General features: G+C 42.3%; 2 protein-coding genes across 2 annotated transcripts in view; one reads left to right on the forward strand and one right to left on the reverse strand.

The window, feature by feature from the left end:
* Positions 1–15,854, reverse strand: part of cacna1da (calcium channel, voltage-dependent, L type, alpha 1D subunit, a) — a 39,486-nt gene extending 23,632 nt beyond the window's left edge. Inside the window, exons 1-11 of the mRNA XM_085925195.1 lie at positions 15,692–15,854; positions 13,986–14,451; positions 13,564–13,669; positions 5,888–6,027; positions 4,637–4,809; positions 4,023–4,175; positions 3,722–3,918; positions 3,229–3,332; positions 1,997–2,166; positions 1,206–1,280; positions 146–233 (exon numbers count right to left, since the gene is read on the reverse strand). Of these exons, the coding sequence (XP_085781321.1) occupies positions 146–233; positions 1,206–1,280; positions 1,997–2,166; positions 3,229–3,332; positions 3,722–3,918; positions 4,023–4,175; positions 4,637–4,809; positions 5,888–6,027; positions 13,564–13,669; positions 13,986–14,317 (1,538 nt within the window). The 5' untranslated portion in view covers positions 14,318–14,451; positions 15,692–15,854. The remainder of the gene's footprint in view (positions 1–145; positions 234–1,205; positions 1,281–1,996; positions 2,167–3,228; positions 3,333–3,721; positions 3,919–4,022; positions 4,176–4,636; positions 4,810–5,887; positions 6,028–13,563; positions 13,670–13,985; positions 14,452–15,691) is intronic.
* A 5,293-nt stretch (positions 15,855–21,147) lies between these two features.
* Positions 21,148–27,746, forward strand: tkta (transketolase a). Its single transcript, XM_085924077.1, has 14 exons — positions 21,148–21,288; positions 21,917–22,034; positions 22,118–22,231; positions 22,425–22,522; positions 23,137–23,328; positions 23,453–23,571; positions 23,641–23,837; positions 23,917–24,081; positions 24,693–24,849; positions 25,191–25,321; positions 25,394–25,477; positions 25,538–25,631; positions 25,737–25,859; positions 26,745–27,746. Exons 1-14 carry the CDS (start codon positions 21,182–21,184, stop codon positions 26,930–26,932), a joined length of 1,887 nt encoding a protein of 628 aa, XP_085780203.1. The 5' UTR covers positions 21,148–21,181; the 3' UTR covers positions 26,933–27,746.
* The last annotated feature ends 98 nt before the right edge of the window (positions 27,747–27,844 follow it).

Here is a 27,844-nt window from a genome sequence, read left to right on the forward strand (position 1 = left end):
ATAAATCTAGGATATAAATCAAAACAAAGGATGCAACTGCAAAAAAGAAGAACATTTAAAGGCAGGAAGGAATTGATTTGATTAAAAAAGGAAAATACACCAAGGAATCTTTTGGAACTGAGAAGTTAAATGAGAACTGACTAACCAAAGCGGTCCGCAACATGGCGTCTTTTCATCCTCCCCATTTTGGTTCTCTGTGTTCACAGATTCGGTTTCGCTGGCCGGAACGCTTGCTGCAGACCCATAAAAAGAAGAGGTTTAAGCAAAAAAAATAGAAATGATCATGCAATTTCAGTGTCCAGTGTTGATTAGGTGTGTGAGGTGTCTTCTAAAGCATTTTTAGGTGCGTGTGCGCCGCTCAGCTTATGCATTATGTGTTGCCTTTGATTCCCGAGTGGTCGCAAAGCTCTCGGCTTCTGGAAATAGTGCTGATTGCCCATGTAGTGATCTGGGTTTAGCCTTGTTTCCTACATTCGGAGTCTTGAGACGAAAAATAAAAACGGGGCGGTGTCGCTATTGAATCATGTATTTTTTTTTATTAAACTCCTTTCATGTGAAAATGATAACGGTGGCATTTAGAGGGTAAACAAAAACTGTGGTGCAGTGCTCACACACGAGGGGTTTAACACATTAACGATGCATAAAGAAGTGAGTCGGCATTACATAAGGCTACGCGCTCACACACACACACGTGCACACACACTCAGCTGTGCTTTAGAATGCTCTAGTAAGAAAACATGAATTTCGCGAATAGTATTTTTTGTATGCTTGCAATATGCAGCCAGAAACTGATAAGAAAAAATATATGCAAACTAAAACATGTTGTAATTATAAATATAATGTAGTGTACAGGTTGATTTAGGCAGTATGTTATGTTAACTGTTCTTCACTTCTATAAAAGTGGGTTGGGACTTTTAATTTAAAATTGTATTGTTGCCCAACTCAGATTTTTTAAATTTTTTTATTTTTTAATTGTTCCAGAGCAACTTACTTTCTTTGTTGTGCTAACTAACATGATTCCCCTCAATCATTTCTATTTTGTAGTTGCTCCAACTTAAATCCATGTTTTACATCCTCTCCAAAAATGTTTTTTGTTTTTTTTTTACAGTTGAGAACCACCAGCATAAATATTTCAGTGCTCACCTCTGACTCACAAACACACTCTCACACATAAACACAAAAAGGAGGGCAAACGCAAGATTTACCATGAGTGTCGGACGACTGGCTGAACCACCCAAACCTTCCTTTCTTCTTCTCAGTGAGGTCAGCCAGAGTCACCCCTTCATGTGCAATGCATGCAAGGCCATGCATTCAGACACAATGGCACAGCAGGGGCAGGTTGGGAGGAGGTGGGGGGGGGGGGAGTCAGGGAGGAGAATGCGCCACTATCAAAATGGGGTCAGAGCAGACAAGCAACACCGGACAACAACCGTATTCCAACGATCAATAATCCAACAGTGACAAAGAGCAGCGGGAGCCACGTAAGGGCTGAGGAGAGCAGAACATGGAGGTTGTGGTGGTGGTGGTGGTGGAGGTGATGAGGGGAGGTCACTGTTGGTCACGAGAAGCGCCTGCACTAACATGCTACACTGCAAATGAATGCATTTACACATTAAAAACATGTTAGTCGGGGACACGGAGAAAGCCAACGTGTACGGAGATGCTGTGTCCAGCGAATTGAGTGTCAAGGTCATCTCGCGTCAGGATTTTATGACATGGTGGAGAATGAGCCCAAATTTAAATGACAAGGTGAATGAGTTCATGTGTGCTGCTTATATAAAGAGGATTTGGATTAAGAGTTTTTGATATTGCTCAAGTAATGTGCTTTCCCCCCCCCCACTCTCCCTTTCTCAGCTGAACTCCAGCGGTAGTCGCAACGTGTTTCATTTTTAATACATTGATTGCAAGAGGGGGGGGGGGGGGGGGGGAGATCAGAAAAGACTCTTTGAAGGGTTTTCTGCTGCAGAGGATGCAAATTGTGATGGGATGTGCTTACGATTGCGTTTACACTCCTCGTCTGCCTCGTCCTCATTGTCAGGGTCGATATCTTCAGCTTGAGTGATCCAGTCCAGGTAACCTTTAAGGTCTTCTTCCAGCTGCTGTTTCTCACGCAGCTTCTGGAAGTCTCCGCGAGCTTTGGCCTTTTCTCTCTCTTTGGAGAACTCTCTGGTTGAGGAAGAATCGGGAGACGGAAGCAAACACAGAAGCAGAAAAATAAGACAAATTGCAATACGGGGAGAAGACAATGAACATATTTTTCCACAGCACAAAGGAAACAAATGAGTCAACTCCTCTCCAATGACTCATAGACAATAAGAGGATTTGTTAGTCTAACAGCTAAGCATTTTTTCTTTTTTTTTTTTTGCATAATCTCTATCTTTTTAAGACTTGTGTGTTTTTCTCATCCCGAGCCACTGGAGGGAGATGTACACTTTGGAAAATGATGGCTGCTCTATATTTAGATCCCTCGTTGGCATAGTGTGTGCATCCTGCATGCCAACATCCTCATCATAAAGAGTAGCAAATTGAGGTAGACAGATGGTTCTGAGAGTCATGCAATAGAGCCGTGGAATTTCAATTTGTAGATTGTAGAAAACTGCTGCTTCATCTACTGCAGCAAATAAAATGCATTCAATGGAACAGTGGGGAAAATATGTCAGCCACTGCTGCTTTGTAAAGCTGTTTCTCTTACACTTACAAGATGGCAGCCATCGTGTCAAAGGTCATGATTTTGTTAACTTGGCTTTTCTGGCTGGTCAAGTTCCCCGCTGCGCTAATTCTACTGTAACAACGCACCACCCCCATCCGACACTTCCGGGAAAGCAAAGCAGAGTTGGAACGAGCTTAGAAGCACAGAGAGGACTGAAAGGCGAGGAATACGATTAATTTTGCTCTCTCGAGGGTTGGGCGCTTTGGCTGGAATAAGAGGGGAGGGTGGGAGGGGGGGCGCTCACATTGCAGCTGCCCATAAAAAGGACGCAAGTGTGTCATGCCAAGTGTTGGAATACACGGCGAGGATAAATGGAATTATATCGGGACACCGGCCGATCAAAAATACACAAAGAGAAGACATTTTAAAACGCAGCAGCACGTTAGTTTGTATAAGTTAACCACACTTGATATCTTAAGTGTTTGGATTTGTAATTATGAATCCAAAGGAGGATTTTCCCCAAAGCACAACAAACAAAACAAGAGTTGCAAATGCCACTGCACACGTTTGCTTCTTACCCACTAAGCACACCTAACACGAGGTTCAGCACAAAAAAGGAGCCGAGTATGATCAGGCTAACGAAATAAATCCAAGGTGTTTCCCATCCTATGGCGTCGTTAACCTGAGGGATCCAGAAGTCAACAAAACACAAATAAGGGAGAAAGTGCTTACCCGCTCAACACACCCAAAACCAGGTTAAGAACGAAAAAGGAGCCGAAGATCACGAGACTGACAAAGTACACCCATGGAAGCTCAAAGCCCATAGCATCGTTCATCTGGAGGAGTACGTGTTGAGAAGAAGAGAAGGAAGGAGTGAAAAGAGAGAGAAAAAAAATCAGGAAATAAGATAGTTCGTTTAAAAAGAGGGATAAGTATTCTCAGTCACCAGTCAATCACACAAGTCGCCTCTGGAAATTATCAGCGGAATCATCATCACGATGTCACACGTGTGATCCGAGCCGACATTCGGGTTGAAGCCGCGTGACAGTCAACGCGAAGACACTCACTCACCCAGTAGAGCACATCCGTCCAGCCCTCCATGGTGATGCATTGAAACACTGTCAACATGGCAAACAGGAAGTTGTCAAAGTTGGTGATGCCACCATTGGGGCCTTGCCAGCCTTCTCTGCATTCGGTGCCATTAATGGGGCATTGCCGCCCGTGACCTGAGATCGCACATGGAGCAGCATCCTCCTCTGCTATCATGTCTATGCAAAAAAAAAAATCAGATAACATTTTCCAAATAGACCTGCAATTAGTTACTGGAAAACCAAGTCCGATGAGAAAAGAAAAAAAACTAAATATGACATACCTGTGCCCGGAAGGTAGCAGGTTGCGTGCATTTTCCCGATGAAAAGCTCCAGGCCAATAATAGCATAGATGATAATGACGAACAAAACCAGGAGGGCAATATGAAGAAGAGGGACCATGGCTTTAATGATGGAGTTCAAAACCACTTGTAAACCTAAACAAGGAGGAAGAAATCATCAATCACGTACAGCAAAAGTCACAATCACACCTATGGAGAATTTGGAGTGGTCAATCGGCCTACCATGCATGTTTTTTGGAATGTGGGAAGAAACCCACGCAAGCACAGGGAGAACATGCAAACAAAAAGGCCAAAGATGGAATCAAACCTGAACTGTGAGGCGGACGTGCTAACCATTGCTCCACCTTACTATGTGTAGATTTTCTTCCAAATAATATTGCAACATGAATAACTTTTGATAGCGTTTGCAGTTAGCACACCAACTGCTCTGTCCTCATGCCTCTCTAATGATGTGCAAAAAAAAAGATAGTCCCAAGAGTACAAAGTATGTTGCCACCATCTGGACCTATCACTCGATATTTTGCAGTTTAACGGCGAAGAGCTGTGACCATGTTGCAAAAGCATGAAAAAAGCTAATGACATGGCGCGTTACTTACTGGGTACTCCTGAGACCAGCCGCAGAGGACGCAGCACACGAAAGGCTCGAAGGGCTTTCACGTCAAATCCACCAGATTTGCCGCCGTGCCCGTGCACGGATGGGTGGTTTTCCTCTCCTTCGCCATCCGCCTTCTCATCTTTGGTCAGAATCTCCAAGACGACACTGAAGAGGCTGCCGGTAAGAACACACATATAATCAAAAAGTTGCATTTGTGATTTTTTTTCTTCCTTCACACATGACGCTTGCCAATTTCAAACAATTCATTTTAATATTGTTAACACCACTCAGTAACGATGGTCTTAACAACCACCCACAAACCATACTGACATCAGCGGGACACAAATGAACTATCACTTACCAGGACATATTATATGATATGATGAGTTGCCTCAATTCCCTATTTATATTTTAATTGCACTTTAAGACAATATAATAGGATATCCAACAAATGCTAAAAAAGCTAAAAGGCAGCGCTGCAACGTGAGCAGTGAACTGAAACAAACTGTTTTATTAGTTTTTTTTCTAACCCCATCCTTTCAAGCATGTTTGTGAAATTGGGTGAGGTAGACATTGATGTTTTGAAATGTTGACATGGAAGGCACAGAATGAGCAGCAACGCTTGGCAGCAGAGCGGCCCGTCTTCGCTTGTGAGTGCACGGCGGATCAACCGAGAGATGTGACCCAACTACTCGGTGGACTGTGTATATTAGAGGAGAGCTTGTCACAAGGCGAGGGAAGATGGAGGCCACAGAAGATGAAGATAGCAAAGTGCAAAAGAAGTAGGCAGGGAGGGTAGTTAGCCTTTGCTGAATAGAGGAGAAAAAAATACATTTGAGCAGAAATGGAAGTGGCCGCTGATAAAGACCAAGCAATGCATGATGGGGGATTGCAAGTGAAAGACAGTAAGTGAGAGGAGAAATGGGATGGAGGGAGGGAGGGAGGAGAGATGGAGTATGGAGAGATGGTGACTCATTCCAGTGGTGGTAAAGCTCTGATGTATTCTCTCTGTCTTTTCTGGGTCATATAGTGTGGGCGTACGAGGGTCTCTATTAGCACCGGGCCACTCGGAGCAGAGGCTTAAGCATCTTTAACTTTGGTACAGCCAGCCGCTTCTCTCAGAGTACAACCAACAACGTGGACGTGCAAATCCTAACGGCATAATCACGAGGCATTGTTGAATCATCAGACCTCATTGTCGCTGGAAAAGGATTGTTTGGGAAGATGCGGTTGAATAAAGTTGGGGACTTACCCAATGACGACAATAACGAAATCCAGCATGTTCCAACCGTTTCGCACGTAGGCGTTTTGATGCATCACCAAACCGTAAGCGATTATCTTCAGAAATGTCTCAATTGTGAAAATGATGAGGAAGGCATACTCGACTGTCTCCTGCACACACACACACATGAAACGCAGAACATTAACATGACCATAACACTTTAAATAGGCTCCATGGCTGAAAACGGGTCTTGAGTTTCCAAAAAAGTTCCGTTTCGACGGGGCAGTGACCCATATTCTATCAATTACCAATCTATGATGATGCAGTAGTCGAGAAAATATTTGCATGTAAAACACTTCTAGGCCATCAATATAAAGCAGTCAAAGTTTTCAAAATCTGAGCCGTGATTGGTTATGACCTGTGACCTAGCAACTGTGATGTCACTTTCAGTCAACAAGTGGCAAAATGGCTGCCCCGAGATGAATATTATTCCACAAATGCGATATTAATCAGAATGCCGTGTTAAGACTCATGGGGGTACATCTAATATATTTTTGTAAAGACAATTTTTGGGGTGACTTCCCTCTTTAAAAGGCGAGGCCATTCGTGGAGAGTGATGGCAAATGAAAGAGTAGCCTACATACGAGCTCTCAAATAAAAAGTTAAACAACATACAGCAAATAAAAGAAATATCGACTGTAGTAGAGCAGTAAACAACATGGCACAACCCCCACAGCTCCTCATCATCATCATCATCCCGTTTGCTCTTCTACGTCTCCATCTCAGATGACCATATAATGATGATTAATACTCACTCCACGTATTGCTTCACATGATTTGCTATACGAGTGACCAAATTAATTATACTCTGCAGCGTCCATAGGTGACTGACTAATAGCAGTGCATACATGCGCATAGTAATTATTTTCACATCATTGTCTCAACATTGGATGTAACTGCTTTTATTATCTATATTCATTCAACTCATTTTCTGGAGATTTTTTTTTTCTGCTTTGTCCTCGCACTCTCACCATAAAAAGGTCACTATTAACTTACATTTTCTTCCTTCTTTCATGTTTATTTTTTTAAGTGTTTCTGACAATTGATTCAAATTGATTACTTTACAACAAAAACAGTGACACGATTGATGCGCCACAGGTGACTCAGCTGTTTGTCATGAAACCAGAGAGTAACAACGGCCATGCTTTATGCATGAAACTGCACCCGGGCTGGTATTATTAATATCTGTCACGCAATACACTTCAACCCTATTCTGATGCTAAGTGACGTGAAATGTCCCTTTCATGGCCAGAGGCCGTGTGGATGCCACGGCAACCCAACATATTAAGATTTGAACATCTCACAAAGGGAAGCCAAGACAAAATGCTAACAAACCACACGCACAAAACATATGTGGAAGACATAACACTTTTTTCCGCCTGAGGGCCTCTTGAATGTGCTGTCGTGTGTGTTCTCAGTGGACGCCACAAAATGCGAGAGCGGGAGATTGCTGCGGGGCTCGTTTTCCCAACAGTTTACTGCAGATTATAAGGAGCACTTAGGCCAGAATAAGAGACACGGGCTGCTTTGATGTTGAAGTAAAAGGTTGAGAAAAGCTTGAGGCTCTTGTGTTCATGACAGAGCTGTGGTGAGGCCACAAATCCAGCAGTGACGATGCAGCACTTTTTTTTTTTTTTTTTAAATAAGACATTTGCACACATCTTTGACGCTTGAAAAACAATCGTCAAAATGTTTGCCAATGAAGACAAAATAATCAAAATTAATCGATAATTACTGAAAGTTGCAGTCCTATGTATCATACTAAAAATGTCAACAGAATCACATCTCCACATTAAGAACCAAAGAGAAACACTATATTTAAATATTTAAAGGTGTGTTTACTTGATTTTTTTTTCTACTTGATCTGTCAAGTCAATGTTCCGTTTTAATGAACAAAATAGTGAGCCCTGTGTAAATCTCAATTGTATAATTCAGATAGCTAGTGTATGTAAATAGAAATGTGTTCAATATAATGTCATGTGATAACCATCCCTTCCCAATTAATGAGCAGTAAATGTATTCAGCACCAGGATCTGCAAAGATTGGTAGAGAGACAGCAGGGAAAAAAAACAGGAAAAGAGAGAGAGAGAGAGAGAGAGAGGAAAGAGGCCTTTGGGGATGACCATAAATATCTCTGAGTCATCTTAGTTTATTTGCACTCTAGAAAGACACACTCTGATATGTTTGGCTTTTTTGTTTTTACATGATCAGGTATTTGTGAGCTTCCTCATTTGCTTTAGGTAAAATGTCAATGTTTTGACCAGTACATACATTCCTGCTGCATAGGTACGGTTGGCCGTCGTGCCCACGGGCACAACTCGCTCGGTTGACACAGCGCAGCCGACCATATGACAAAGGATGCTAATTGGCTGAACCATGCATTGTGCTACATAACTATCCATGTGACTGAGCCAGGTTGATAGCATTAATGCAAAACTATTTAGCACGTGCACGCTCGTGTCCGCAGGGCCAGTGAAACACTGTGGAGGTGCTGTCATATAAAACGGTGATGGCCACTTTTTAAAAAGTCAATTTTTGGAGAATGTTTTCATAATAATTTTTGGGTCAATTAATAACCTATACTTCATATTCCAAATGTAATTACTTTTGTCGATTAATAACCTATACTTCATATTCCAAATGTAATTAATGAGTCAAAAAAATATTTTCCCTAAAATGAAATTAATGTAATTATCGAATGTAGGAAAAATAAAGCCGGTTGAGCCAAAAACATGTTTTCATTTTCACATATGTGTTTATCACTGTGTACAGTGGGACCCATATGTTCGTGAGTGTACAGTATAAACGTGTGTGCGTGTGTGTGTGTGTGTGTGTGTGTGTGTGTGTGAACTGAAGTGAGAGCTGTGGGGGTGGGCAGGAGTCTGCCAAAGATGATTTCAAGAGCAGGTCAACTGCAGTATACCCACACTATCTAGTGAACCTTTTTCCAAATACAAAGAAAGGATAAACACAAACATATTTTATCATGCTTCAGTGACATGTTCTAACCTACACAAGGTCCTCATAGCAAAAGATACAAAAATAGCAAGTTTGTGCACTCGCTCACTGATGTGTGTCTCGCTCGCTCTCATGTTTTGTTATTTTCAGTGGGTGACCATGCCCACACTACACATCCAAACATTGCTTTGAATTTGTCCAGTTGTAACACACACAACATTTGGCATATAGACATGCTCGAGATCCAACACCATATGATATCAGTATCATCGATTCATCGACTACTACACGGCTTTAATTGCATTATAGTAGACTAGACAAAAACTCATGAATCATTCATATTCCCATTAAGAATGCTACGAAAGCATTTGCTATGCATTTAATCAACATTTTATGACAGAAAGCCAGGAATGGATTATTTCAAACACTTCCTTGGGAATAATTATTCTCTGAAAAGTATTACGGGGGTTACCAGGAGTTGATCCCTAAATATTCGAAATGCAAGACAGCCACTCCACTTTAGATGTGTATTGAATAATTAAACACACTGGAATATTCTTTCTGCTCTGTCTGCTTAGCTAAAAGGAGAGAATTCTTAAAAAAGTCTGCCAGTGCCTTTTAAGAGGGCCGCTTTGACGTAGTCTCTGCGCACGTTGCACTGACACTCAGCATCCGCACAAAAGCTGTGGAGCCCCAACTCTCTTTGCACTCTTTTGCTTCACCCCCTCCCTCCCTTGCTCACATTCGAGATAACTAGCGGGGACATTGCTAGTGAGAGCCATAAATCAGCAGCTATGTTAAGTGACTAAACATAGAGTTAAAGCATCATCTCTATGGGGAGTCTGCAGACGTTGTAGCTCGCACCAACCATTAGGCTGACAAGCCCTCCATTTGTCAGCACACACACACACACACACACACACACACACACACACACACACACACACACACACACACACACACACACACACACACGTGTTTGTGTAACACTCCAACACGTCATCGGCTGCTCCAAAAAGACCTATCGCATGTGGAATGTTTTGAAGATAAAATACAATCACAAACAAAATGCATCATAAAATGTATATGTCAAGCTTTGTCTAACTGATTTGTTTGTTGACTCATTTTGTACATGAGCATAAACAAGCCTCACTGAACAATGCTGCACTGCAGGTTATTATCAACAACCATTTACTGGGAAACTGCTCCAATTGCAGATTCCACGAGCGACTTTATTTTTCCAGCCACCTGAGTGCTTGGAATCACTCGTGAGAACTTTATTGTATTGCGACTGATCACTTGTGACAAGAGCTTGAGTAATGTGGAGGATGCCTCTTGGTGGTTGGTTGTCATATTGAGGCACGCCGAGGCTTAGTTATATAGTCCCCCATCGAAACTGCAAATTAAATGTCTATCACTGTTTTTCGGGGAACTTTTAGGGTTTTATCTCTTTATTTCCCCCCCTAGTGCATTTCAATGGACGTTAATTGTATGTGGTTTTCGCAAGCTGGCCCGGTTGCCATCCTGGAGGTAATTCACATTTCATTATGACATAAATAGTGACACTTTTATTTATGTCTTAATGATCTCTGGCCACAGGACTAATTTGTTATCACTCAGCTTGAAGGATGAGCCATTAACCTGAACATTGATTGCATAAAAATGCATTTATGACCAGAGGAGACTAGAATATTAAAATGGAAACAACGGAGAGCGCCGTACTGCTGTCATCCACAGTACGGCTAGCCCGAATGAGGACATCTCCATCTCTCCGTGCTTTCGTCCTTTTTGTCCCCAGTAAAATAAATAGCTCTGCAGCTCGCCAGTTATGCAATAACAGTGATACGGGCAAAGACGACATGAAACCAGATGCAATGAGCTGGCTGCATGCCGCTGCCTCACAAAAGGATGAGACAGATGAATCATATTCGCCACGAAAAGGTCATTGTTTAGCTCGGCTACCTTTATCAGGAACTGCCCGCGGCGTTGAGTCTCAGATAGATATGACCTTACACTAAAGGCGGGAAGGGTCGAAGACTATTTCTTTGCCCTCTTGAGAAGATATGTGGTGGACGTGAAAGAGGGATTGAGTGTGAAATTTTAGGAGCAGCAAATACAGGAATGCCAAACATTGCCTGTCGTCTTCATATATGTGCATTTGTCCGTCAATCCTCAGGCCTTGTTACTCACGTGTGCAGCGCACTGGTGGTCGCGGGACCTCCATCATTTCCCCTGCTAGAGGAGGAAGCTACTGTCTATTTATATAGAGCCGCTACATTTAACCAGGTCGGGCTAACAAGACTGACAGACTTTGCAATGATACTTAGCAGCAGCTAAAAAAAAATCGAAAAGTGAGCTCCACTGGTATGTCTTTTTATTTCCATGCTTAAATAGGTGAATCATTGCCACTGAAGAGATTCATTTTATTAATATTGCTAAAAGAACAAACAAGCATCTGAGGATGGACAACATCGCTAATTATAAATGACACGTCCACAAGTCTATCATAATGAAAAGTTACAGTACGCCACCTTTTGTCTCAGCCTGTCATGTAATGTGATCCTTGCCTTGCTCATCAAACCTCCCACCTGCTCCCAGCAGGTTTCATAGCATGGCTCGGTCCACCTGCGAGGCTACAGAGCAGAACATCTAACCGAGTCTCCGCCGCCGCTGCACCTGCGTTCAACCTTTGCTGCATTATCCCCTCGTTTATTATGCGCATCGATGTTGACACTGCAGAATTAAAATAAAGTCCTGTGCAAGCAAGCACTGTTAATACTGCTGAAATGGGCAAGTTAGCACTTACAGTGTGTTTAAAAAGACGCAATATAACAACAAGAGCAAGGGAAGCAAAGCTAAATTGCAAGCGGAGAGGATTTGCAAAGGAGTGCAAAACTTACAACGAGTCGGCCTCTACTTGTGCAGAGGAAAACAATGAAATAATTATCAATGGAAAACCACTAATCACACTTTATGACTGATTTACTTTCAATTTTTTGCCATTAAGTTTGACGCCACTTAAAATAGTCACATGGAAATACTTGAAAACCTTGGGAATTATTTGAACATGTGAAAGTCAACACATATGCACATATTGACTTATTAGCATCATTTGTAATGCGGTAAAAATTGATTGAAAAAAAAAATCAAAGTGTTTTAATACGGTTGCTTATTTTGTTTGCTCAAAGTATCTTATCGGGTTCTGACACGTGGTGCGTTTGTCTCAGGGTGCAATGTTTATCAGTATGACATTGCTGGCAGAGGACATTCAGGCCTATCAGCGAATAAGATGTTCACAAGATGGGGAATATTTTACATGCGCGACCTAGGGACTGACAATCGCCTAAGATGTTCATTGGCATGTGATATTTCATAATATTATGATAGGGAAATATTGGTTGAAAACGGCAAAGTGACATCAATGACTGGAAGTTGAACGATATCAATGCGGATCCTCTACTGTAGAAAGTATTCCGGGTAGAAATAATTAATTGAATGAATTAATTTAGACTCTCTTCCATTATAGAAAATAAAATTTGATGATGAAAAAAAATATTGAATTGAATTTCCCCATAGTCAACCAAGGAAATTATTAATATTACTGATATATTAATCAAATAAAACACAATTTATACCCTCAGGCTAAAGTGTCTGTGTTTTTCCTTTCCTAATTTTAAAAGGAGATGCATATATTTTTTCAAGTGTGTCAATCATTATTTTTTATTTTTATTTTTTTCATTCCGCTTTCATCTACAATGAGGTCATCTCCCGCAAACATACGACCTGACTTCATACTGTACATCACGCCGTATGCATAAGCTAATCTCCATGATGGCCCACTTTCCCCTCATGCAACACCACCATGTAAACAAACACCCTGAGGTCAACCAGTGGGAGGTCAAAAGCAGGAAAAGCAGCACACCTCGCTTCTCCTAAGTACGCCAAAGCTATCGTCAATCTTTTCACAGCGGGTTGGGCTACATAACAGACACAACTGGCAGGTAACCTTCATCTCGCTCCCGCTCTCATTTAAACCTTTCAAGAACATTCCAAAAACGTCTGCTGACAGACCGTATAAGCTTCTTACGCATCACTACAACTAAATTGTCGCTTTGCCTTTTGGTAGGAACGCGCTCATGCTCGGTGGCTCGCTTTACCGCGCAACAACGGAAGCGTCACCCAAGAAATTGCTTGATGATGTAAATATAAAGCAAATATGAAGCATCATTTCTACCCTGCATGTTTCAAGGTTGTTAAATTATTCCAAGTGGCATCAGCATGCTGCCAAAGTGTGAGTCACACGACAGGGAGGTTGACCACCTCGTGTGAGACAAACACGTGTGTGTGTGTGTGTGTGTGTGTGTGTGTGTGTGTGTGTGTGTGTGTGTGTGTGTGTGTGTGTGAAGAGCCTGCCCGCACTTCTCCAAAGGTGAGCGTAGTGTGACAAAGTGCCATCAGTGAAGCTGAGTAAGCCGCTGCAAGCTAAACCAAGCCGGGTGACTGTCCTCTTTCTCACGCTTCAGCACTCCAAACTCTTGCATCACAACGTATACGATAACACAGCAAATGACAAGAGCAATTAGAGGAGAAACACTTTCCTGAATGAAGAACTTTCCACAATATCTTTAATGCGTGTTTCAAAGCATATACAGGTAATTGAAATACCATAATGGATACAAACTACTCACCAGGTCGTGGTTTGTGGAGTTGGAATCATCCTCGGGAAAAGGGACGTAGACAGCTAAGGCCATACAGTTGGCAAATATAGCAATTAGTATAAAGATATCAAATGGCCTGGAAAAGGACGTTAAGGAAATGTGTATGGGATAATCTTGCAAGAAACAAAAGACATTATTAGCCAAATAGCAGAACTGCCCGAGTTATCATCATAAAAATACCAATGCGTTCTAAAAACTGTTTTGGTTCAGGTTAGGGTTAGGGTTAGGGTTAGGGTTAACTAAACTTTATGGGGGGTTTTGGTTTTTATTAGATTTCTCTTATTTTATATAGATTGAATGGAGGAAACTAAACTTTATATATAGTATTTAGGTTTTTCTTATTTTGGGAGAAAACAAAACGGTGCAACGTTTGGTCAGCTCGTAAAGGATACTTCCACTCTACCAGGCTGATGCAGGCTCTGCGTATGGGATTGTTGAGGTTGAGGCAGAACAGGGCCCTCGGCGGCCTGCTGTTGGCGTTACTGCCCTGTTTCTTACTTTTGGCATACTGCTGCCGCTTCTTCTGTGCCAACGCACCCACCGGGATGGTCGAGGTTGACGGGGCGGGCGGGGCGGGCGGGGCGGGCGGAGCGGGCGGCGCCGCGGGGGCGGGGACCGGGGTCGGCGGAGCGGGTGCCGGAGCCAGGGCCGGGGCAGGGGTGGAGGTCGGAGGGGCTTCTGGGGCTGTTGGGGCTGGGTCTGGGGTCGGCCCGTTGGCGCTCATGGTGCGGGTGTGCCTCTGTCAGGGGCATCCAGTGGCATGGATCTGCCAGTGTGGATAGGGACGCTAGTTGGGGGCAGAATCAGCTGGCAAGTCACCAGGGGGAGTGACTCTGGTGCTGCTGGCATAGTTTGCCTCTAAAAACCAAAAAGGGGTTCATTGGCATTATTGATTTCAACAATAAATAATAAAGATGATATTAATCATAATGCATTTCTCTTTCCTTCGATGTGAATAGTTCTTTGTTTCCACCCTACAGTATGTCCGAGCAGTCCAGAGTGTAACCATCTGACCCAAATGAGGACCGATAGTACAGAAAATGCATGGATGGACCATTTCTGCAATTTTTTATCTACTCCATCAAGAGCACAGCCATTAGATTAAATCGCTATTATTTGATACAGTGATTCATTCAACCCTATAATGAGATGAAAGGAAGTATTACCATTCTAAAAACAGTTACTAAACGGATAAAAAAAAAAAAAAAAAAGACTCATTGATCTATTCAGGTCCAGTTTGAGAACCACTCAACTAATTCACATTAAGAAAGAGATTGGCGGAAAGACGCACATGTCTTTACACAAACGAAAATGACAAACAGGAAAATAAACCAGTTGGTCTCCTCACAAGTCCTTGAACTGTAAGCAGGCCCCAGAGCGAAGCAAGAAAAAGGTCACATTGCAGCAATGTTCTCCTTACTCAATCTACATAAACCAGTTGAGCAATCACATGTGATTCACATTGCCATGTCAAATGACACAACTAACAGTTGTGGATCACGGCATCACCCTTTGTGTTGCATTTGTTCATGCAAAAAGAGGCTCTCACATAAAACATGACTGCATCGACGGCGTTGTCTCTCGTTTATCCTTTTGAGCATGACAAGGTAGGACAAATCTTGCAACACACACACACACACACACACACACACACACACACACACACACACACACACACACACACACACACACACACACACACACACACACACACACACACACACACGGTAGTAACCTCTATTAATGTCTCGCACAAACACACGCGCGCTCCAGATGATTATGTGGACTCCACATGACCACAAACAACCTGAGCGTGCGTGTAGATATAGAGCAAAAGGTATCGCGCCTGCATGACAACTAAAAATGGATTTATTGTTGATGACATGATGGTGAAGCTCATCCATGTCCACAAACGCTCGTCGAGAGGAAATTGCCTATCAATAAGATCTGTCCTCTTTACCGTGTTTTTTTTTTTTTTTTTAAGAGAGAGACAGCCAGCACGCGCGCACACGTCACCATCCCCTGCATGCATATGAAAGCAGAAAAGCAATGCGATGCTAAAGCCGCTCCATTGTGACAAAACGAGAACTCACCGGACCTTTTGTGTTGTTGTTATTGTTTTTGTTAAATGAGGAGACTTTAGCCGCTTGGCATCGCTGCTCCGACGCTTGGGCGTGCTGGCTGTGTCCTGTCAAACGACGCTTTGAAATTCATCGGCTCCAATGTTAAGAAGCAGGACACACGAGAGGGACGGATGAGGCTGATCACTAATGAAGATCTCCCATGGTGCTTGTGGAGAAATGCGGCCAACCAAACAGAGCATCCACGTCCACTGGGCTGCTTGTGCTCGTCACAAGCGCTCGGTGCAATCACTTCCTCCTCCCCTTTTCGTCCCACAACAGTTAAAAGAGCCAGAACCCCTGACACTGACCCAATACATTAATTCCCCGGTCTCTGCATGCCAGGAGAATTATTAACTAGTTTTACTGGTTATATATTTGCAGATTAGATTTTTTTAAAAATAACTATTGTTATAATGGAGTGTAATTCCACTACAACCACTAGATGGCGGCATGATGTGAAATTGAATGAATACATACTACAAGTCTGCAGCACTGCCAAATGCCTCTTAATATGAAAAATGCAGAGTATGGTCTCGTGAAGTTGTCAAGTTCATTTTTCCTAATAACATACACGAGAGCGTTCTTCTTAAGAAAATAGTATGCAGGAATAGGTGCGTACTTGTTAATCCTTCCCAACTGAAGAGTTTTTCCATGATAGCAGCACAACATGAATCTTGGGATATTTTGCTCGCCAAGCTTTCTTGATTATTAATGTTTATTGTAAGATGATTCATTAAGTTTGTCCTTCTAAACAAGGATACACGCAATGGAAACCTGATAGAAATTGTACACAGTGATCAGCATGGGGGGGGGGGAAAACAGAAGACCTAATAAAACTGTGATAAACAAAATGGCAAAAATGGTGATCAATTGTCATATCAAAATAAAGACATTGTCACAGGCTATGCAGCAAAAATGATCAGAAGCAGAGTGAGCATATATTTTAAAGATGATCCTACCTGGCAAAGTGAAGTGGTTGAAAAGAGTTCAACTCAAAGCACAAAATGAACATCCTCTTTCTTTCAAGGCTGGCGAGGGACTCTAAAGGAGAAGAGAAGAACCACTCCTCGACAGTCGCTAGACAATACCGAGCTATCAGCTTACCTGTCTGTTCGGGGTAACGGTTTCTTCTTCTAGAACCTTCCTGAATTATTTACCCGTGCGTGCAATGTGGTTTTGTGTTGATCGTATTTGCGCTCTTTTTTTAGAAACAAGCTCATGTGAAATTCATGATTACTCTACATTATTGTGTCGCTCTCTTGAATGACCAAACATCAAACAAATTACAGAATGTGATCAAGCTATAAAAAAATACTACACACAAAAACATACATTTGCATGTAGCTTTGTTTCCCTCTTTGTTGATGACTTCAACACCAGTCAGAATGATGAAAATTGAGCAACATCTTAAAAACAATCTGTGAAGGCGTTCAACTCTGCACCTCTCTTCCCCTGCAGATGCACTCAAAGTCCATCTGTAGTCCTGAGGATTATAGCGCAATGCAGTTATTTCCACTTAAAAGGGAGTAAAAACACAGACAGAGGGTGCAGTGGGCCCTAGGGACTGAGGATGCCATTTGGCTCAGTGCGGCAACGGTGCCCTATACACCTCATTTCATATGCCTCTCTCGCAAAATATATTTACATACAATACATGCAAATGAATATAGAAGTGGTACTTAAAACATACTCGACATTACCAACCTTTATTCAGCCTAAGGCGCATATTCATTTATATCACAGTAAAAGCCTCACAGCACTCCACCAAATAAAAATATCAAAAGTATAGCATATATTACAAAATAATCTGACTGACTTGTGAAATGTGGGCTTGTTTAGTTGAGCACAAAGTTGACATGCATGACTTATTCTGTTGAGACTGGCAACAGGTGGGTCACATTAGTTCTGCCATCGAATGGAAAAACATTGAATTGTTTTCCGCCTGTCACTACATCGTCATTTCTCGGCTACTTACGTATTTGGGAGTCACTGCACTATTTTTCTGGATGTGTTTGGTGATCGTATAAAATGATTTGTAGTCGGATTTGTTGAGGTTACACTGAACAGCTGTTCTCCACGATGCTGCATCGCTCCCCCAAATGCACTTTTTGATCATTCCACAATAATAAATCCATATGAGGTTCCACAGACTTTTTGATATTGCTCCTAAAATGTCTCAAAACCCTGCGCACCATACTGCAAATAATGCAATCACAAAAGCCAGTCTGACTGCCATGTATATAAAACCTGGCTATATTGCAGCACATTCCTGTGCATGTGCATGTGTGGAATTCGAGTGTGTTGGTGGAGCAGCTTGAAGGAGAGCACTAGTGATGGAGCCCGAAAGCCCCGCAGCGCAGCTGTTCTCCCAGCGCAACGTCAACTTCACCGCTGAGCTCAGAAGAGCACACGCTCGGCCATCATCGTTGTTCGTATACGTTCCTTTCCTCTCCTTCAATCTTTCTCTCCATTTGTATTTCTTTGTCTTGAAACATAATTAACTTTAAATAATGACCCCCTACAGATCTCTTCACGCCTCTCTTCTCATGTTTGCCCTCGCCTTAACAAAGACCGCAATTATCTAATCTATCAGTGAATGGCTAAATCATAGAGAGCTCAGATTCCATCCTTTCCCCCCGTTGCACCATCAGGAGGACCTCAAAATGACAGACATCTCTCCGATTGAAGGGCAAGCGCTATGTCATCGTGGTGACTACAGCGCGATTAAAGGGAAATGGAGTGATAAGAGCACGTGTCGCAGGCTCGGGCCTGAAGGAGTAACTGGCATTATAAAAAAAATAAAATAATAAAAACCATGCACGTGTCTGTGGGATTTTATCAGTTAGGGCTCGGGAGGCCTTCTCTGAGGCCTTAACATTTTAGTAGCACTGACCTACATTTACAAACAGAATTCTAATAGTTGTTGGATGAAACTGTAGTTATTTAATCCCAGTAGTCTCTTGATTTCCTTCTTTTGGCTGGCCACAATTTAGCATCTTGTGCACACATTGTATGTGCCCTCTGACCTTGAGCATCTTCCTCTCCAAAGGGCTTTGCATGCCCCCACTTGCATATGCATGAGTTGTATGTGGACAGAGGCACCTGTAAGAGGTTTTTTTTTTTTAAATCTTGGTAGTTTATCAGAGCTATATTAAGCCATTGTTTCAAAAGTGGCTGCTCCGCTCCTCTTTTTCTGCCAGAGATTTAAAAATAGAAACGCTCATGCTCTCTGGATGTACGTGCCCTCCAGGAAGTGTGCAGCTGCAGGGCTCTACGATTGGTTACTATTCATCACGTGGCTTTACCTTCATTGCCTCCTATTGGCTGGCACCTGTGGGCCACTGTGAGCCAAAGCTTTTATGACAGCAGCCAGGAGCCCAGAGGACTTGCTGGAAACTGGGAGAAAAAAGGACACGGTCGGTGGGCGAGCGGGATGGAGAGATGACATAGCCCCGGCATCGAGCTCGGAGGTGGCTGCTTCGTGATGCGACCTCTCTCGACCGCAACAATGATAATATGGCTGGAAAAGAGGAGAGGAGAATCGGCCAAGGACAGGAGAGGGTTCGATTCAAAACACGTCGCACATCCCTTCAAATAATGACATTTATCTTGTCAAACTGCAATCCAATAAACCCCGCTGTCTAAAATATGCATTTTAACATATAGTAAATACTAAAATCAATAAAAAAAGAATGGCATAAAAAATAATACACATACATATACAATAATGAATACATCTGCTGAAAACGTTTGACATTGAAATATTTGTCAGCTGTCAGCAAAATATGCATTTTAACATATAGTAAATACTAAAATCAATAAAAAAATAATGGCTTAAAAAATAATACACATACATATACAATAATGAATACATCTGCTGAAAACGTTTGACATTGAAATATTTGTCAGCTGTCAACCACCGCGGTGTGCGATGATAGCCCTTGTGCAAAAAAAAAAAAAAAAAAAAAATCATTAGGGAACAGTGCCACTTGGTGTTGAAATCGTAGAACACATACAGTCCATTTTATATCAGAAAAATCTCTCCAAAAATCTGGATCCTGTACTGAAATAAGTATAATCTCTTTTCATTTTACCCACGAAATCTAGGCTTGTTTAATAGGACACCAAGTTGATATAATCGCTTGAAACAATGCCTACAATGAATAGTAAAAATTAGAGGCAGCATAGGTTTTTCATTATAATTTCTGCCATATAAGTGACATGCTAGTACATAATATTTATTGTGACAAATTGAAAGTAAAGGGAAATTAAAATATTTTCTTCTGCACCCTGCACTAGTGGAGTTAAGGGTGTGGGGGGGGTTGCAGGGGCACTCACACAAGTTATTATTTATATGTAATTTTTTTTTGTCCATTCCTTCTTGCTTGTACAGCAGCTAAAAAAACACAGAGGTCCTCTGCACGATCAAGGTTTATCCTCTTGATGGCAGGCCAGCACAGTTAATCTGGCGTGGACGCGCGTTACATGCAAAGATTGCACGACAACCATGCATCAGTGCTCATGCACACATGCCTAGGGATTAGAATGTGGTTTAAGCATTTGTATTTGTCTCTCACGCGACAAAACACAAAGCAGTTGTAGCTCTTGTAAAGTTGTGTTAGCATGTTTTGCATATTGCGTGTTGTAATATCGAAAACACAAATGTTTCCTATTTCTACGCTTCAGGTCCTGAATGGGTGGCTGCAAAGGAACACGTGAGGAAAGAACACCGTGTTCTCATCACTTCTCATCAGTTCAGCATCATTGAGCATCATCATGTTGGGCGGAGGAGAACATAAGGGTGAGAAAGAGAATGGAAACCGAGTGAGAATGGTCTTCAGAACTTCAAATCAGGAATATTTCCCTTTTTGAGGAGCCCACTACTACTACTACAAATGTGTCCGCCATAATCTCTAAACACTCACTTTCAACATTCTTCTTGAGTTTCAATTCTTCTAAAACGTGTAACTATTGAAGATATTATAAGTAGAATAAAAGCAGCATTTGGCTGGGATTAAATAACAAAAGATGATAAGCCACCACATTTGAATTATGCGATTTGACAGAAAAGCCAAAGTGAATTAGGATCTAAATGTTCAGCCCCTCCTCCTCCCCGCTTATATGCACATACACACGCACTGCAGTGACACACCTCTGTCACCCTTTCCCTGCCCATCCAATAAAAAGCCTGCAATGCAATTTTAGCAACGTACGTCACTCTGTTGCCACTCCTCTGTGCGTGCGTGCATGTGTGTGTGATTTTTTACTCGTGTGTATTTAGTGTGTTCTCGCACATCTACGCGTCTGCATACCCGATAGGATCAATCCGGACTCTACTTCATTGTCTTTCTGTCTATCTATATCCCCCCAACGCCATCTCTTGTGCACTCAGGTTCGGTCACCCTCGCCCGTCCTCACACGTTTACAAACGAAGGATTTTTTTTGGAGCTCAACATTTTGCCTTCATGGAGGATTACCACAAACCTGACCAACAGACAGTGCAGGCGTTGAGGAACATCGCCAATCGCCTCAGGATCAACTCCATCAAGGCGACTACCGCGGCAGGCACAGGGTGAGTGGACTGTCACATAGGGATGTATCAACACAGGTGCTACAATGTTAAAAAAAAAAAAAAAGCAAACTTGATATTCCTCCACAGGAAAGAGTCATTCTCGTATGTATACGTATTCAAAGGAGATTTGAAGCCAAGGGCCTGATCAAGACCATGTCCTGCTTTTGTTCTACTCTTCTGGATATTTTCCAACCCCAAATTTTCTCATCTATGCTATCATCAAATTAGAAAAAAACAAATACACATCATAGCCTTTGCAAGAATTTAATCCTGCTTTATTGTATATATTACATGATTTAAAAAAAGAAAATCATACAACAAAATATTGATTGTACACTTGGTTTCACGTTTGGATTAATTATTTTTAATGATCAAAAAGTATTATTTTGATTGCAAAACAACAAAGGCTAACCCCTAACAAAGAAATAGAAAGCTGTTTTATTTGACCATATTTTGCCTTCCTGCTATCTTCAGTTTCTACATTTCTGCTATTATGTTGTTACGCTAGCAATGAAATACTCAAAAGGGGGAAAATCTCATTTCCTTCTTTTCATTGAGAGATTTGTGGCAAGTCCATCGCGTGCTTGTGCATATGTGACAGCTGGATAAAATCACCCTCCCCCCCCAGACATCCTACATCATGCTGCAATGTGGCCGAAATCATGTCTGTGCTCTACTTCCACACCATGAAGTACCGCCCCGACGACCCACGAAACTTCCACAGCGATCGCTTCCTCATGTCCAAGGTGCCATCCCATCGCTTCTAAGGATCAAATGTATATTTACAAATAAGATACAGTACTGATTTCCTCAATTTCCACTATGCTAGGCTCAATCTGCACCAGCCTTGTACTCCATGTGGGTTGAAACAGGCTTCCTAAAGGAGAGTGAGTTGCTGAGTATGTGCCAGGTTGACTCTTCACTGGAAGGCCACCTCATCCCAGTAAGGAGACACCAGATGCTAACTGGCCCAATATGTAGTGTATATAAAGTCCACACACCCCTGTTCAAATGTTTTTTTTTTGTGATATAAAAAAAAAAAATAGATCAAGATAAATATTTCCAAGGGTGTGCATACTTATGCAACCACATCATTTCAGCTGTTTATGAATGTGATTTTTTTCCCCCCATTTCAGAAGCAACAATTTGTGGACGTAACCACTGGCTATTTGGGACAGGGACTCGGTGTGGCCTGCGGAATGGCGTACACTGGGAAATACTTTGACAAAGCCAGGTAAGCCCTCACAAGCGTAAACAGCTCTATTCACAAAAAGATCCAAATCTACAGATTCAGATCAGTTCCAAAGTGCACACACCAATTGAACGCTTTAATGAGATCTGTATTGTGGCTTCTTTGGAGGATCAATTTTAGGATTGCCTACTCAATGGATGTGTGTTGCGGGCTGCTCCACGCTCTGTTGTCCTGATTTTTCTGCTCTAATAATCACAAGCCCAGCAGTCGTATTTCACATCTTTTCCTTGCGGATTTCCTCTCGAAAAAGATCACAATATTGTGCTTTCAACTGTGGATTTTTTTTTGTTTTTTTACAGTTCATTGTTCTAATTTATTGTTGCAAGTCATCACTCATTTTTCTTTTGTAACTGCGTACAAATCGCAATCACATAGCTGGTAATATTTGCAAAAAACAACAACATGGAAGGCAAGTTGGCGGTGCAGGTGTGAAATTCAACAACCACACCTTCAGAAAAGCCTCAGGAACCTTCTTTCATTCCACGCTTAGCAAGTGAGCTGTCAAATCAGGAATCAATCGAACTGGAAAAGTGTCAGATAGTATTTTCATGCTTGGCGCACATGCACGCTAATGGCGCAACTCATTTCTGTTGCAGCTACCGTGTTTACTGCCTGTTGGGGGATGGTGAAATGTCAGAAGGCTCCGTATGGGAAGCCATGTCGTTCGCTTCCTACTACCAGCTCGACAATCTAGTGGCCATCATGGACATCAACCGTCTGAGCCAAAGTGACTCTGCGCCTCTGCAGCATCATGCAGAGAAATACCAGAGACGCTGCGAAGCGTTCGGGTAACACAAGCCTGCTCATCCATGCGTTTGATGCGCTGTAAAGCATACGTGAAATATTTTCGGCCATAGAAAATATCTGCGTTCTACCGAGTCGCATTGTAGTTCTTTTGTTGTCTATCTTCAGCTGGCATGCTATTATTGTGGATGGACATAGTGTGGAGGAGCTGTGCAAGGCTCTGAGCCAGCCACGCCATCAACCCACAGCTATCATTGCCAAAACCATCAAGGGTAAAGGCATACCAGGTAATGATCACTCACTCACTAAAAAATATAAATCAAAATGTTCGGTGACATCAAATGATGTCTTTGTAGCCGCAGAAGATAAGATGGGATGGCACTCCAAAACTCTGCCCAAAGACATGGCCGAGATGGTCACGAAGGATCTGCAGAGTCGGATCATGAGCACCAGCAAGCACCTGTACCCTCCAGCTCCGATCGAAGACTCCCCTCCTGTGAGCTTGAGGAACATCCGTATGGCCAGCGCACCCGCTTACAAGCCTGGAGAAAAGGTTGTCCACCTGTGCTAAGCATTTCACGTAACATCTCCAGTTAGCAGCCATAATAGCGCCATGATTTGTTTTGTCACAGATTTCCACACGCAAGGCCTATGGGATGGCTATCACCAAGTTAGCTCGCTACAACGACCGTGTCGTGGCTCTTGACGGAGACACTAAGAACCTCACTTACTCGGAGATCTTCAAGAATGAGCATCCCAATCGTTTTGTGGAATGCTACATTGCCCAGCAGAATATGGTAGGATATCTCAGGAACCTCCACTTGTAAGATTAATTTGGTCTTCAGAAATAATGTCACTATAACATTCATTGTACTGTGGACTGGCTTGGAGAAATCATGTTGCCTCATAATTTTTCACTTTTCTTTTGTGAATGAATTGCTTTGTGTCTCTGAGTATACGTTTGACAGCTGGTCGTATGTGATAATAAATTATATATGAGTTGCCGACCTATTATGTAAGGATGGGTAAAGACATGACCTGTTTTTTATTTATTATGATGGTCGCAGTCTACACCACTGATCAGATTCTTCCTCTCCATGTGTCATGATGAATTTATTTATATCATTATGAGATTTTTTTATTTAGGAAGAACAATTATTTGAACGGCACTGCTGTTGTGTCTCCAACTACGGACGACTCCAATCTAGGTCACGCGTTTGTGTGACGGTAAACAGTCACGGCAAGTGAAATATTAATTAGTGGAGAGGGTGGAGCCATCTGGCTGATGGAAAGTTGAAAGGGCATATCATGACAGTTTGGTGATTCATTCAACTCCTAATCTAAAAATCTGAAATCCTATCTTGCTGATGAGGTTCTAAGAAACATTTATTTCTTTTTTTGTTTCCAGGTCAATGTTGCCATGGGATGTAACGCCCGTGAGAGGAACGTTGTGTTTGCCAGCACCCTGGCATCCTTTTTCACACGTGCCTACGACCAGCTCCGCATGGCAGCCATTTTAGATAGCAACGTCAATCTATGTGGCTCCCACTGCGGCCTGTCCACTGGTTAGTAAGAACTTCAAAAAAAAAAAACTCACGGACCTTTTATTTCCCTCGCACCCCGCTCCTATTTTTATGTGCTGTCGTTGTCTCCTTCGTCTAATCCTATATTTCCTCACCAATGCCCTACTAGCCCTCACTCCTCCCCTCTTCCTTCCTTCCTTCCCGTCTGCCCTGGAAGCCATCTCCAAGGAACCATGCGTTCCTCTTTTAGCGCAGGTACACCTCATGCATGTCACGTTTGATATGCCTCCTGCTTGCATCTTCTCACCCGCCCAGATTACGAGGCGTAAGGATCGTCTTCTGTATTCAAACGAGTATTACTGAGCTAAATGTGTTTAATGCAGGAGAGGAGGGGCCCTCCTTGATGGGATTGGAGGACATGGCCATGTTCAGGGCCCTCCCTAGAACAACCATCTTTTACCCATGTGATGGAGTGTCTACAGAGAAGGCTGTGGAACTGGCCGCATCCACAAAGGTAAATCGGGTGTGCTTCATCGGGAAAAAAACTTAATTTATTGGCCTGTCTTTCTTATTTTGCTTCCCAAAGGGTGTTTGCTATATCCGAACTAGCCGCCAAGACAATGCCATCATCTACAACAGCAATGAAGATTTCCATGTTGGACAGGCTAAGGTAGGAATTTCTCTGATGGGCCTGTTTGATGGGTTTACTGGAAAATAATTCTTTTGCCAGGTGGTCTACCAGAGCAAAGAGGATCAGGTGACTGTGGTGGCTGCTGGAGTGACTCTGCATGAGGCTCTGGCAGCAGCTGAACACCTGAAGAAAGGTATTACAGTCAATACAAGATTCATTCTCAACTTTAACCTTTTATATTTAGTAACGTGGAATTTAATTTTGAAAAAATCCTGCTTCTCCAACTGTGATGTTACAGAGAGGATATACGTGAGGGTGATTGACGCGTTCACAATCAAACCACTTGACGCCAAGACCATCATCGACCACACGCGTGCCACCAGAGGAAGAATCCTTACTGTGGAAGACCATTACTATGAAGGTACGTGACGTTTCTTAGCTTTTGCATATTGCATGATAGCGAGCCAAGCTTTCAGCAAAAAAACAGGAATCTTGGCCTGGTTGCCTCTGTGCAGCTGGGGCACTTTTGCTTTGCATGTTTGTGGCGGTGGCATGCTCCCATTGGCTTGGAGAAAAAGATCACAATGCGGTGGAGTTGGCTTATTGGCCGGCGGTAGTGCGCCCTCGTTTCAGGCGAGTTATCATGGCGCTTTTGCCAAACGTGGAAGTCAACTCGGCAGCGAGTGCGCTGTCACATTGCCTTAGCTGAGCATGTATGTGTCCTTGGGGTACTTTGTGACCTAGATTGCACAGGCAGGCATACCCTCTGTCCGCCGAGGCAGTGGGGATGGGTGCTGGCGCAGACTTGACTGGACAATACATACCAGCTCTTCTATTCATTTGACGTGCATTAATCATGCAAAAAAAAAAATTGTATTTATAATACATTATGAAACTATTCATTGAGAGAAAAAATATACAATATTTACTCTTTTTAAATTAAACACTTATGGAGGAATATCCCAAATTCCTACAACATAAATATTTATTTGAATAATCCAACCGTTTTATAATATTAATTATAACTCATGAACCAAGTGTTTAGTAAAATAAAATAACAGTTGAATTTAAATATTTTTATTTCACTCATTTTTCCAATTTATTAGTTACAATAGATCAATTCATTTTTTTAAATTAGATAATTACTAATAAAATGAATACATTTATTTCATGACATCTTTTTAATAAGTCAAGCACAAATGCTCCCGTGGGCTATACTTTACCTCCTCTCTTTTCTAGAGTGACAACATGACTTGACCTGATATTTCTTTCATGTACTATCTTATTGTTTCTTTTTGTCTAACAGGTGGCCTGGGGGAGGCCGTGTGCTCGGCGGTTGTAAACGAGACTGGCTTCAATCTGCATCGTCTGGCCGTGTCTCACGTACCGCATAGCGGCAAACCGCAAGACCTCCTCAAAATCTACGGCATCGACCGTGACGCCATCGCCCAGGCCGTACGCAAAATGCTCAGCACCTCCACCAACGCCAAGTAAATCTCAACCCCCCCCCCCCCCTACCCAAACCCATTTCTCACCAAATCTATCAACAATGGAGTCACACCACACCCATCTCTCTCCTTTTCTTCACTGTGAATCCCCCGTGAATGTTTCAAGTATTGTGATTTTGTGATTTTTCAAAGTAAAATTACACTTTTGCTTATCTTTTATGCACTCATCACACCACACACAAACACTAACACACACACGCACACGCTCATGCGCTACATATCCCATCTTATCCAAATGTGGCCAATCAACAACACACACTTTTTACATGTTCAACGGGAGTATTATGTAATGGTTCCACGTGTTTTTGCAATGCTTTTTTCAGTCACGTCATTAAGATGGCAATGTTTTTTATATATTATTCAAAATGTAGCTCTGGAAATCGGGTGGGTGGTTAGTATTAAAGTAGTTGTCGTGACGACAGTGTCAGAAAGAAACATGATGAGTTGTTGTGTGTAGAAGTTAGTGGAGAAAAAAAAATCAAAAAACAAATGTAGATTGGGTAAATGTTGCACAAAAAACACAGGTCAAGTCCTTAGACGATTCAAATGTTGAATTGTTTATTCCTCAGCATTGTTGTTGTTGATGTCATCTACCATTCGCACCAAACATCAAGCATACACTTGGACCACACCACCAGACCAACAGTATATGTTATGATGAGAACATTGACATGTTTTTTTATGCGGCGGCTTAGTTCCTCCCATGCAGTGATGCAGAGGTTTGATTCTGACGGTGCAGGTCTGATTTGTGAACCTAAGAACTGTTACTTGAAGTTTTGTAAGAACCATTCTTTCATGGAATAAAGCCCTCTACATTTGAGTCTTGGAGTATGGATGTTTTTTGCATGTAAAAGCTGCAAAGGTTGTATTGAAGCCTTTGGAGACTATATAAATGTCT

The sequence above is a fragment of the Syngnathus leptorhynchus genome, chromosome 11 (assembly GCF_054491065.1).
Source record: "Syngnathus leptorhynchus isolate UIUO chromosome 11, UIUO_Slep, whole genome shotgun sequence".
NCBI lineage: Eukaryota > Metazoa > Chordata > Actinopteri > Syngnathiformes > Syngnathidae > Syngnathus > Syngnathus leptorhynchus.